General features: G+C 50.5%; 4 protein-coding genes across 4 annotated transcripts; 2 read left to right on the top strand and 2 right to left on the bottom strand.

Moving 5' to 3' along the window:
• Positions 1-928: 928 nt before the first annotated feature.
• VTN00DRAFT_3239 (uncharacterized protein) lies at positions 929-3,180 on the top strand (the record flags this gene model as incomplete). The annotated part of the gene is made up of 3 exons (XM_069429534.1): positions 929-1,832; positions 1,885-3,002; positions 3,070-3,180. 3 exons carry the CDS (start codon positions 929-931, stop codon positions 3,178-3,180), a joined length of 2,133 nt encoding a protein of 710 aa, XP_069282977.1.
• Positions 3,181-5,645: 2,465 nt separating this feature from the next.
• On the bottom strand, positions 5,646-6,760 carry VTN00DRAFT_3240 (uncharacterized protein; the record flags this gene model as incomplete). The annotated part of the gene is made up of 3 exons (XM_069429536.1): positions 5,646-6,251; positions 6,318-6,527; positions 6,614-6,760. 3 exons carry the CDS (start codon positions 6,758-6,760, stop codon positions 5,646-5,648), a joined length of 963 nt encoding a protein of 320 aa, XP_069282978.1.
• A 1,707-nt stretch (positions 6,761-8,467) lies between these two features.
• Positions 8,468-9,272, top strand: VTN00DRAFT_3241 (uncharacterized protein; the record flags this gene model as incomplete). The annotated part of the gene is made up of 2 exons (XM_069429537.1): positions 8,468-8,649; positions 8,726-9,272. The coding sequence occupies 2 exons, from the start codon at positions 8,468-8,470 to the stop codon at positions 9,270-9,272; spliced, it is 729 nt and encodes a 242-aa protein (XP_069282979.1).
• Positions 9,273-10,517: 1,245 nt separating this feature from the next.
• On the bottom strand, positions 10,518-11,758 carry VTN00DRAFT_3242 (uncharacterized protein; the record flags this gene model as incomplete). The annotated part of the gene is made up of 4 exons (XM_069429538.1): positions 10,518-10,788; positions 10,843-11,322; positions 11,380-11,459; positions 11,513-11,758. 4 exons carry the CDS (start codon positions 11,756-11,758, stop codon positions 10,518-10,520), a joined length of 1,077 nt encoding a protein of 358 aa, XP_069282980.1.
• Between the last annotated feature and the right edge of the window lie 814 nt (positions 11,759-12,572).

Raw genomic sequence — 12,572 nt, forward strand, 5'->3', positions numbered from 1 at the left:
CCGGGGCTTATGACCTGCAGATCCGAATCGGCGTGTGCTGACTAGGCTGATAGGTATCTTGGCATACCACTAGGTTATAGTGGTAATATTCGGCTGACAACTATAAACAATACACGTGTGGTACAAGCTTTCAAGTAAACTGTGAGTGTTTTCTTCATTTCTCTAGCACTGTCTTATCTTGTGCAGTAGCAGAGGGCTTCTCCACTCCGTGCGGGGTGTACTTACACGACCTTATCATTAGCAGCCGTTGACTATTTCTCAAATTCCCAGACCCTATTAAAGTGGATGCATACACTTTTTTTGTCAGGATATCACTCCTGAGTTGATTACAGTAGCAGAAACTGCCGATGAAATAACCGAGCTGGAGGGGCTGATAAGGATAAAGTTAGTAGAAGCTTGCAGCAATCTTGAAGAACAAAAACTTTTGGATGAGAGTAATGGGTAAATGGTTTTATGATACTGTCAAAACCTTAATCCCAACGTGTTTTCTAGCCTAGAATTACTTCCGGTTATCTGGAGACTTCATCTGACGGCCTCGGATGCAGAGCAGATGGTTACCCGGAAAGGAAGGTCTTTACCCCCACCGCAAGGACTCTAACTTAAAGTAGACGTCTGCTTCAGGCTTAAACGTGCCGTTTATCTTCACTCCTGTACATTACAACTTATCGCGCCGTCTGGCGATCGTTGTCACTGATAGCGACATCTCAATTCCTGTTATCTCGTTGGCTGTCCTGATAAGGCTTGCAGTCACCATGCATCTCTATCCATATCGGAATCTGTTGGCAGTCAGTGCCCTGCAATCTGGGCCATCGATTTCCCTGGTTGAAATAGTATATAAATCCATCCGGAGCCGTCATCCATGCAGCGTCTGCTTCGATAATCACGTGGCTTCGCAGTCGGGGAATACAGATACATTGTTGCGCTGATCATGGCGGGAGACGAGCTCCATATCCTGCCCGCCGGGGCAGGATATGGCATCGTCATCGGCATCGGAGGCGTCTTTGCCCTTTTCATGCTCGGCCTTACTTGGCTGCAGAATCGCTATACGGTCTTTTCGACAGCGCAGGCCGAGGAGTTCAGCACGGCATCCCGATCGGTCAAACCGGGACTGATATCTGCGGGCATCGTGTCCTCCTGGACATGGTCTGCGACCCTCCTGACAAGCTCCACGTTTGCCTATGACTATGGTGTTTGTGGGCCCATGTGGTACGGTGCGATGGGAACGCTCCAGATTCTCCTTTTTGCCCTTATCGCGATCAAGATCAAGGCCAACGCCCCCGGTGCGCACACGTTTCCTGAGATCGTCCTCGCCCGGCACGGGAAGCTCGCCCATGTCACATATCTATTCAATGGGTTTGCAACGAACATGCTGGTGGGTGCATGCCTGGTGCTTGGAGGTGCACAGGTCGTCGAGGCCCTGTCGGGAATGAACGTCTACGCCGCCAATTTTCTGATCCCTATTGTCGTCGGGGCCTACGTCATCGCAGGCGGTTTGCGCTCTACCTTCATTGCTGACTATGTTCATACTGTGATCTTATTTGTGGTGATCCTGATCTTTGGATTCCTTATTCATGCGACAAGCGATCTTGCTGGTAGCCCTTCGAGGCTATACGACCTGCTCCTCGAAGCGTCCGAGAAGATGCCGATCGACCGGAATACTGAGGGATCGTACCTGGCTTTTCGGTCCGTGGATGGCCTAGTCTTTGCGATTGATATTCTTATCTCCGGGTTCAGCACCGTCTGGCTTGACCAGGCGTACTGGCAGCGTGCGATTGCCTCAAGACCGGAGACCTCTGTGAAGGCCTATATTCTGGGAGGCATCGCCTGGTATGGTATGTAAGGTCTGTCCGAATTGCTATCCTTGTTTTAGGCTAACCGTTGCAGGAATTCCATTTGGATTCGCTACAGCCATGGGTTTAGGCTGCGCTGCGTTGACTTTCAATCCCCGATTCCCTACCTATCCAAATCCGCTCTCCCCTGAACAGGTCAGCGCGGGTCTCTCGGCGCCTGCGACAGCCATTACACTTCTGGGCAAAGGCGGCGCTGTGTTGATGCTCATCCTCCTCTTCATGGCAGTGACCAGCTCGACGTCCGCTGAACTCATCGCGGTCTCTTCACTCCTGACGTTCGATGTGTACAAGACCTACATCCGTCCGAAGACATCCTCTGTTAAACTGGTGAAGATCAGTCATTATGGAATCGTCATATATGCCATCTGCCTCGCCGTCTTCTGCTGCATCTTGAACGTGGTCGGTCTGAGCCTCACCTGGCTGCTGACCGTCTTGGGAATAATCGTCGGTGGCGCCGCCGTGCCTGTGGGCCTCATACTTCTCTGGGACCGCACGTCGACGGTCGCTGCTGTCGCATCGCCATGGATTGGTCTGGTATGCGGTATAATCGTTTGGTTTATTACGACGCGGAAGCGATCCGGTTCTATCACTGTCGCAACGACGGGCGACCCGACCAATGCAGTTGCGGGGAACGTCACCTCCTGGGGTGTGGGGATCATCAGTGCGGTCGTTTTAAGCTATTTGTTCCCATCCAAGTATACTTCTACAGATCCAAGGCACATTGAACGCGCGAACAAGATTCAGGGTATTTCTGTAGGAAGGTCACCTCAGCCGGGGAGCAGCAGCCCGGTTGAGGCACCTACCAAGGAAGCATCAGCGACAGACGAGGAGGCCACACTATCTGAAAAGCCCACTGCCCCTGTTCCACCAGTGACCTCAGAACAGCCTGAACCATTCGTCCCGACAGGCAACGAGCTCGTCGATTTCCTCGAATCCAAGCAGATGGAGCCGATGGACCCGGTACTGGTGAAGAAAGGCGAGCGCCTCGCCTGGGGAGCGGGAATGATTTTCCTGCTCATCGCCGTCATCCTCGTCCCGTTCACGCTATTTGGAACAGGCTATATCTTTAACAGGGCGTTCTTCACGGGGTGGGTCGTGGTGTCGTTCATCTGGGTGTGGGCGAGCGTCATTATATGCGTGATTTATCCTGTGGTACGTATTGAATTCGTTCTTTTGTTGCTTGTTTTTGTATGGGGGGTATATTGCTAATATGTTACAGGTCGAGAGCGCGGGTGCTGTGACTGATATCTCGAAAGGTCTGTATTCGGATATCAAGGCGCTCTTTGGGTATAAGAAGCCCAAGGTGAACTCGGGTGCGAGCGCAGCGTGAACTAGCCATCAGAAGATTTTGTCTTCTAAGCGATGAGAACGCAGCACGGACAACGAATCCGTTTGACGAAGCTGAATTTCAGGTATATATTTGATCCATACAGCCATAATCGCCACGGGCGAGACTCCGGTACATACGTAATGAAATAGAAGAGACGATATACGATTTTGTGCATACATACACACTAATTCTTGAAGATTTATTCGATTTGAGATTTACATTACTCGGTGGCTATTGCAAGAAGACATGTGTGTAGTATTCCTCTCTGGTTAAGGTAGGTACTGTATGTACATGGCAAAAGGTCCATGGATGTAACTCCATACCGTACTGTAGCAAAGTAGAGATTGTTGCCTAGATGTGTGGACGTAACTGTACTACAGATTATTTAGAATAAAGAAAAGGCTCCGTTCTCAGTGCACAGTATGATGAATGTGAGCATAACCCTGATGCGTTCGCCTAATCTAGCTTAGCTTACTATGTAGGTTGATGACTGGCAATTGGATAATTAAGGTTTCTTTGAAGTTCAGTCAGGTCAGACCAGGCCAGGTCACATTGAGGTGTTTACTCTCTGTGATTATCATTATTATGTTCACTGTCACACTGGGATAGGATAGAATAGAATAGGCAACAGACTCTACCATAGAGGTGGACATTAGGTAAGTACAGTACCTAGGTACATATTTGGAATCTTATCAGAGTAGGTTAGACTGTGATGAATAAGATGCTGATTTTTTTTGTAAGGCCTCTTTGTTTTGCTGCTTTATTATGTACAGTACTGTGGTATTAAGTAGGTAGGTAGATATGTCTCATATGCTTATTATAAGCATAAGTAGCTGCTACCTTACCTGGTAAAGGTGGCCGGTGTGGCATGGAAACCTACCTAGGTACCTACCTACTACTAAGATATACTATATAAATGGGGGGGACTGGGAGTCTGGAGTGTAGCACACGGACAGATCTAGAATATATTACGTTCATGTCTGTGTGCAGGCAGAGAAAACCGGAAGAGGGGAGATTGTGCCAGGTAGAAGGAAGAAACAATAAAAGGTTAAATTTATCTACCTAATCTGTAATTGTGACCAAAACTAGAAACTTGAAAGCTTGGCTTTGAGCAACCACCGTTTTAAAGTTCGCGGGAACTCTTCCCCGGTAGGGGTTTTCTTTGTGTGTAATATGTTACTGTAGCATCTACAGCCATCCCTTCCTTCCTACGCCCAGTAATTTGATTTTTGTGTATTTCATTACTTGCCTTACCTGCCTGCCTGCCTGAGTCTTGCTTGCATGTCTTCTATTCTGTGTTCTCTGTGTAAGTACCTGGGTAGTTTATTGCTCAGATCAGGTCAAGTCAGGTTGGCATGTTATTGTACTATATATACCCGGTCCCTACCTGCCTGATTGACCTACGTGTATCCTCTAGCTAAGTACCCAATCAAGTCAGCAGCTCTCAACTTCTTCTCTCTATCAGTATCAACGTCATCATCATCGTCACTACCACACAAACAACTAAAAAAAAATGCGTTTCGAAGTCCTCCTCACTGTCGTCGTACCCTTCCCTCTCGGTCCCAGCGATGACCGCAGCGGTAGCGACAGCCTCGCCGGAAGCACTCCATGACATTGACACTGGCACTGGCACGACTCCCGTCGTCGAAATCGTCGGCAGGCAATTGAATTCTTTGTATCAATGCGTAAGTGCAGTACCTATATTCAATTTTTCAGTCCACTATGCCTACTAACTTTACTCTGTATAGATGCAATCCTGCCTCCGGCGAGGCTGCTATAACGACCAATGCTGCTTCGACAGGTGCAGGTCTATTCATGATTATAGCTGCGTGGATGAATGCTGTACGAGATGCCCGAATTAGTCTGGTCTGGTCTGGTCTAGTCCTGGCCAGGGCAGGACAGGTTGGCTAGTAAGTTGGGTGTGCGATGGGGGATGGGGAGGGGGGTCGGAGGGAGTTGAAGAAAGTTCAATCATAGCAGGCAGCAGGCACAGATTGATTAATTCCAAACGCTGAAGCCTGTCAGACTGGTCTTTGTGGTGGATTTAGCACGGCGGATTTGTTTTGGTGAATGAGATTAGTTAGTTCCAGCAGCTTCGGCAGAAGTATACACTCATTCGTTCAAGTAGTCAGTCTAAATGCACGCTTTTGAGTACCGGACGTATGTGTCATCACTGACTCTATTGATTTAATATAAGGGATATAATAGGAATATACACGGGATGTCCTTATGTTGTGAGAACAGTACTCGTATTTGGAATGGAGTAATATTTAATAAATTATGTTGACATAGATTCATGGGCACTGCCAAGACGGTGCATATATGGATACTGTACACTGCAGTACATACGTAGTTCCGGGGATCAATTTAAAGATTTTTGAAGTTAAACATAACCAGATAGACAGGCCATCTACCTGAGTTTCAGAGACGTGGGTACAGTGGACAGAAAACGATGGACGACACGTCTAGGGCAACCCCTGCCTGACGTTCGTATGCTCGTTGAACCCCCACGCCGTGCTGCTCCCATCGTGCACCGTCGCCCGGCGCATATCCCTTCGATACTTGCCCTCGAAACTGCCCCCCGTGGCGCGGTGCATCACGCACGTGTTATCCCAGAGGATCAGGTCGCCGTTGTTCTCCCACTCCACGCTGAGCACGTACTTGGGCTGCGTGGCGTGCTTGTACAGCTTCTCGAACAGCTCCTGCGATTTTTCCGGTGAGAGGCCTTCGATGTGGTGCACGTGCGACGCAATGTACAGGTTCATCCGGTTGGAGGGCTCGTGGCGCTGTACCAGGTAGTGTCGGCCCATCGGGTAGTCTTCCGGGTTGATGTTCGCGAAGGTCTTGGGCGCGGCCTTCTTGCGGGAGTGCCAGAGGGAGTGCGCGGCGATGTAGTTGTTCTCGAGGAGCTCCTTTTTAAGGTCCTCGGGCAGTTCTTCGAATGCTGTGCGGGTGTCGGCATATTCGGTGTTGCCGCCTGTGCCCTTAGGAGGCAGTTCGTGCGCGCGGAGGAGGGAGTAGCCTGCCCGGCGGGGGTTGAAGCTGGAATCGACGTGGAAGAGCTCGTTGCCCTGTATCCAGCTGTCAGTGCATCGTCATGGATATACACCCATATCTGGAAACTGATGTATACCGACCTTGTTCCAGTCCCGTCGGACATTGTCCGCTGCGAAGACAGAGCCGTCCAGGTCGACATTTCCGACATCGAACAGCTGCACGTACGGCAATCTGTGCGGACGGCCACCGGCCAGGTAGGGGGTCACGTCGTCCAGCTCGCCGAATTTCTCGGAGAACTTGACGTGGCGCTCATCGTCGAGGCGGGCGCCACGGAAGACGCAGACGCCGTACTGCTATCGTTAGCATCATGATAATAAGAAAGGGGTTGGACGTGGTTTGAACTAAAAAGACAGATGAGTAGGAGGTAATTGCATACCCTGGTAATGGCCGCCAGGATCTCCTGAAAGACATCATCCGGAACCTCTTTGGAGAAGTCAACCCCGGAGATCTCCGCACCGAACGTCAGATGGAGCTCCTTGACGGTGATCAGGTTGAAGACCGGTTCCTTCGCGATGCCGGGCATGGCGTACTAATTTCTCTTCGTGTTCAGTATGTATATGTAGGGATAAGTCGTTCAGCCAATGTCAGCCTGCACTGCTGATAGAAATAGAGCTGTTGGATGTTGATGTCGATTGATATCCGATGGAAACAGCTCGAGGCCAGCCATGCTGTTATATCTCCGCCCCCTCGGCATCTTTGCCGGATCTCCTGCCCCTGCTTGCTCAGACCGACCGCTTCTAGACGCGTCCACAGCGCCCAGTGGCAGCGCAGTCATGTCCGAGCTGAATGTCGTCTGGTCAAGGTTGCGGGGTAGACGCCGTTCGGACTTCGTTGCGAGGGTGCGCTCGTCGACAAGTCCGGGCCTGGAGAGCGTTCCGACCCCGGGTTTTCCAGTTCTCCACATCTAAAAATGCTCCCAACATGTGGATTCATGCATGAACAGTCCAATAAAGAGCAACGGAGCCTCGGCAGCTGTTCTGCATGGAAAACATGCATGGACTGCAGAATGGAATCGAGCATCGACCTGTCATACGGAAATGACCTCGGGAATAACGGATCCAATGCTGCGATGCCGTTCTTGGGTTCTCTTCAGGATCATGGGAACTAGAACGTCATGGGGCGTTAGCGTGATGGGGCAGAGCTTCCATCGGATATGGATCGTGCATACAGCTGCCATATTGAGGTATGACAGATGGGGAATGTTCCGACAGGAATAGATGGCCAGAGCGTCCACGGAGTTCTCGGCGACTCGTCTCTTGGGGCAACAGTATTTTCTGTTAACTACATCAAAAAATTCTGGTCGTATGACGATATTTGTCGGCCGACAGATATCTGTCTCATCATTGATCTAGAAAAGCATTGGCATCAAAGTGATGAAATGATGAATTGCACACCAGCCATCTTCAAAAACAGCGAAAAACAGGCGTCATATTAAGCAACAAACACTGCACCTAATGCTTGCCACTGGCATCCATCTGGCACTAGCCTGTGGCTTTTATCCTATGCGCAGTGTACCTGCTTTTCAGTGCTCGGCCCCCTTGGTACTGTACAGTACAACTATTGTCTTAGCCCTGACCCACCATCAGTCAGGGATTCCGGACTCGAGGAAAGAGCCTCATCGAACGTCGCACCATGAAAAGATATCCGGTCTACACATTTGCAGGGGAAGTGTAAATATTGCACTTTCACAATTTCTGATATCCAATTCGTGTTCGCGTGGAATAGCTGCCGAAGCAAGGAAAGAATATTGAAACCGGTTGAAACCGTGATATGCTTGCAGTGGGATTTGGTACTGTATATCTTACTATATTGGCCGAATTGATAGCTTTTCGTGGACACAGTTGAGAACATCTTTTCCCCACAGTTTTGAATCCGCTCAAAGACGTGTATTCCTGGTAATGGTGATTATTATAAACGCCTGCCTAGTAGTGCCGCAGATATAGCTCTAACCGATGGTAATAGTGTAAGGATGTGGTCATCACGACACGGTCCTCTCAATGTACCCATGGTTCCATGTCTTTTATCCAAGGTACCTAACTGGTCTATGACTCCTTCCGAGCATGTCCTCTTCAGGACATTAGTTAGGTGAAATATAACTACAATCATTCTTTTTACCTACCTTGAGATCGAATTGACTCCCCCCTTTTCTCCTTCATCCGGTACGTGTATAAATGTGTTACCAGTTCAGAGACGAATTCACCATCAAATCCCTAAACCGTCTCACACAATCATGGCCGCCTCCCTCACGACTACTAGCAATACCGACGACACAGAGCTTATCAAGATGATGGCATCGACGTCGATAGCCGATCCCCCAAATCCAACAACAACGACCTCCCTTTCTCTCTCCCTCTCCGACCTCCGACCTTCATCCTCACCCTCCTCCAGCATCTCCATCCCCCCAACCCTCTGGTACCGCATCCACGTCTTCCTCTACGACCTCCGCCACTATCGAGAGAAAGTCGACTCCGAAGCCCATCTCGAGCAGCTCTCCGACCCATCCATCCTATATCGGTCCACCCTACTTCAGCCCCTCCGAAGCGGAGGCATTGAGGAATATGCTCGTTCCCATCATCCCCGTCTTCTACCCTGGTAGTCAGAACAAGAACCTTAGCATGAAGGAGACAAAGACTCTCACCCTAGCGGATCTAATCTCCTCAACGCTCTCTGAGCGGTTACAATGCCGTCTAAAGAAGCGCCTCGAGAGCAGCGACTTCCGCGTCTGCGCGGCGCATGATCTGGCGCCCGTGTTTGAGAGGGCGTTTGGGGTTGATCCGAAAGTGTTGGATAAAGATGAGGAGTTTTTGAGATTGCTCGATACAGGCGGGTTGGAGATAAGGGATGAAATGCGGTTGGATGGGTTAGAGAAGAAGAAGAAGAAGAAGAAGAAGAGGTCGTTTGCGCGGGGGATAAGAACAGGAATAAGAACAGGAAGAGGAAGAAGGGGAGGAAGTAAGGCAGAACTTACTTCACCTCATCAAATCCTAGACATATATTCCTTCAAAAGGAACGAAGATCATCCCGATCTGATCTGATCCGATCTGATCCGGTCCATCTCTCAACCACCTAGTAGGTACCTAACTTACTTTAGTACCGCCCTGAGGTGCCTAAGTCAGGCCTCAGCTCAACTGTCTATTTACCTACCTAGGTACCTACTTACCTCCTACCTAACCTACCGAAAAGGTCCTGAACCGAGTCGGCCTTGACTGAGCCAGCAGATGAGACACAGACTAATACCTGACTAGAAGGACATTCATCCGTCCACCCATTCTTAAACGCAACCAACAAAACAGAGAGATCTCCACCGCCGGCGACCTTCAGTTAATTAACCAATTAATTAACAGATTAATTACTTAAAACTCGTTATGCTTCTGAAATCCACGTGCTATGTCTGTGTGTCTGTCTGTCCATTACATTCGTTCGGTCCTGTACATTCGATTAGATTATATTTATATATCCCTTTTCTATATCTACAGCACAGTACATTGCGTCATACATGACAGACGGGACACAGACCACAGAACACAATACAAAATTAAAGTAGAGCAATCAACCTTGAGCTTATTATTATATTGATTGGCCAGGTTAGGTAGGTCAGGTAGGTACCTACCTACTTAGGTAGATAGATAGGTACCCTAAATAAACACTATCTCAGTACCTTGCTAAGGTATTTCGCACTATCTTTTTCTTATTCTTGAAGTTTCCTATCTAATGAACGGTTGACGATCTAAACCATCCATCCATCTAGAGAGTACAATATACACAAGGGTGAGAAGCACAAGAATCGACAAAATTCTACACGTGTCAAATGGAATGGAGGTAGGATAAATTCTAATCGTATATAAAATGTATCGTGTTGTATCGTGTTGTTTTGTGTTGGCTTCATGATCATAAAGGGTGTCTTTCAAGTGTCAAAGTCAAGCCAATCTCAACGGCAAACCAGTACATCCAGGACCCCATACATAAGCTCCGGTACCAGTCAGTCAGTCAAAAAAGGTGTAAACTCGTACATAAGTACTTTCGTAGCAATACAGTTGTGTGTGAACCCCCACCCTGGAAGAAGAACAGACTTGATATAAACCAAACCAACCCCCCAAAACCAAACAGAAGCCGATAGGATATCTTTTTTTTTCTGTTTTCGCAAAAAGGTCATGTCATCTTTGCCGACGCCAACACCGAGCCGAACGAACACAGGGAACAGAAACACCAGGACGAAAAAAAAAAAAAAAAAAAAAAAACAAAGGACGAAACACCGACCGACTCCACTTCCACGATTTGATTCAATCGTATTCATCCTGCTCTTCTTCTCCCTCGCCCGCTCGCGCTCGTGAGCCCTTGACGCCGTCTTTCCGGATCGGGATCTTGATGCCCTGCAGCGCGAAGCACTTGCTCAGTGGCGTGCTTTCGATGACACCAGGGAACTTCTTGGCTGAGAAGACCTGGAACGGCTCTGAGAAGACGGACGCCAGAACGGGCGCCGAGCCGTGGTTGAGAACAGGTTGACCGTTATCCGAGGACGGGGCCCCGACGTTGACAAAGTTCATCTTCAGGCTGTAACCAGTCAGTGTGAGACCATAAAAAAGGGCGACTTTGATGTCGACGTACCGGAAAGTCCCTTCTGTGCGAACACTCAGATCCTGCAGGATGAACCACACTCCGATCTTGTTGTCGGGATCTGTCAGCCGAAAGGCACTCGCGCTCAGGCTCCCGATCAGATTCCGCGTGAACATGCCGCCCGGAGCAGAGACGGGAGGTTGCGGCGCAGCCGGGGTTAAGTTCGGGTGTTGCATATGGCCCCCGGGAGGATAGTACCCCGGGTAGTATGCTGCCTGAGGATTCTGGTATGCAAGCTGCTGCGGGTTGCCACCGTAGTAGCCGTTCATCGGTGGATAGCCGACCGGCTGGCCGTACTGCGTGTACATGGGATAGGTCGGGGAGTAGCTCTGAGGTGGTGGAGGATACGACGAGGAAGTGGCAGTAGATATTGATGGAGATGTCGCGGAGTGTCGGACGAGGTTGACTTCGCTGGTGCCTTCAGCATTCCACAGATCGACGGTCAAGACGTAGAAAGAGGTGTCGATTTCGCTGCGAAGACCGTCAGCCGTCTGAAACGACACGGAGGTAGATGGAAAAAACTCTTACTTGATATCAATCTCCTTTTCCGTCTGCGCATCTTTGACGATCAGACGGATACACGGCGGAGGAGTGATGGGTCTCCGATCCTGGACGTCGTCAGCAAAGGAAAAAAAAAAGAACCTCAGAACATCCAACGTACCTTGTCACCAAAGCCGCACATTCGAGCGCGGATGGGCTGCTGCACAACATGGAGAGACCAGATGCGGCCTTCGTGCTTCGTCGACACCGGGGCGAGATGGTCGACGGGGCCGCTCGGCGCTTGCGGCCGATAGGCAGAGGACGAGGGGTGCATGCGATCCATAGCGGGCGGAGGGATGCGATCCATAGACAGCGCAGGCGGCGGTGGAGGGACTTGATGGGATCTGTCTTGCTCCACGGTGTACATGGTTCGCGACGAAGGTACCGGGGACGGCGCTGGGAGGACGGAGTTTTTATATACCCTTCTTTCGCGGACCCTCTGCTGCCTGGCGTGCGTTATGACATGCGACGAGGTCGAATACAGACGTCACGGGGAGGTGTGAAAAAACTCTCGTCCGGCGGCACGGGCTCGACTTGTCGCGTGAAGCTCGACTGGGACGAGACGTCACAATTGAAGCATCTCGTGCTCGGGCGCAGTGGTCGAGAGGGGTCGGGCACGCGCTGCAGCAGTGCGCACCGTGAAGAAGCTCGTCGAGAGAGAACGAACGGAGCGATCGAAAGTGTGCGACGACGGGGAGGTATCGAGACGAGGAGGTTCGACGACGGTGGGGTGATGAAAAGGCAGAGCAATATGTAATCTTTCTGTGTAGGCCGGGAGGATGGACGAATTTGGGTGGAGGGGGACGGGCGGCGGCGCGCCATGGGTGCCACCTGCCACCTGCATAGGGCCTGCGCCGCCTCGGCAAGCCTGGCCCCAATCCGGCGCTTGAGGCCGCAAGCAACAGGCAGTCGGACTCTTGACGAGCTCGAGGAGGGTCTTTAGTGACCGTCTGGATAAGCACTACTACGGCCTAGGTCTGTACGCCAACACGGACCATGGTGGTGAGGCCATCCATAAATATCCCCCAGCAGAGCCTGGTTCGGAGCTCCAGACCACCCGGGGAGAACCTGGGTTCCTGACGGTGGACTCAGCAGCCATGCCTTTCTGCAGCAGCTGGCAACATCAGTACCGGGGGAGGGAAGCGAGAGGATCCTCACAAGACCGCAGGCGCTCCTCCGCA

The sequence above is a fragment of the Thermoascus crustaceus genome (assembly GCF_041956765.1).
Source record: "Thermoascus crustaceus strain CBS 181.67 unplaced genomic scaffold VTN00scaffold_13, whole genome shotgun sequence".
Taxonomy (NCBI): Eukaryota; Fungi; Ascomycota; class Eurotiomycetes; order Eurotiales; family Thermoascaceae; genus Thermoascus; species Thermoascus crustaceus.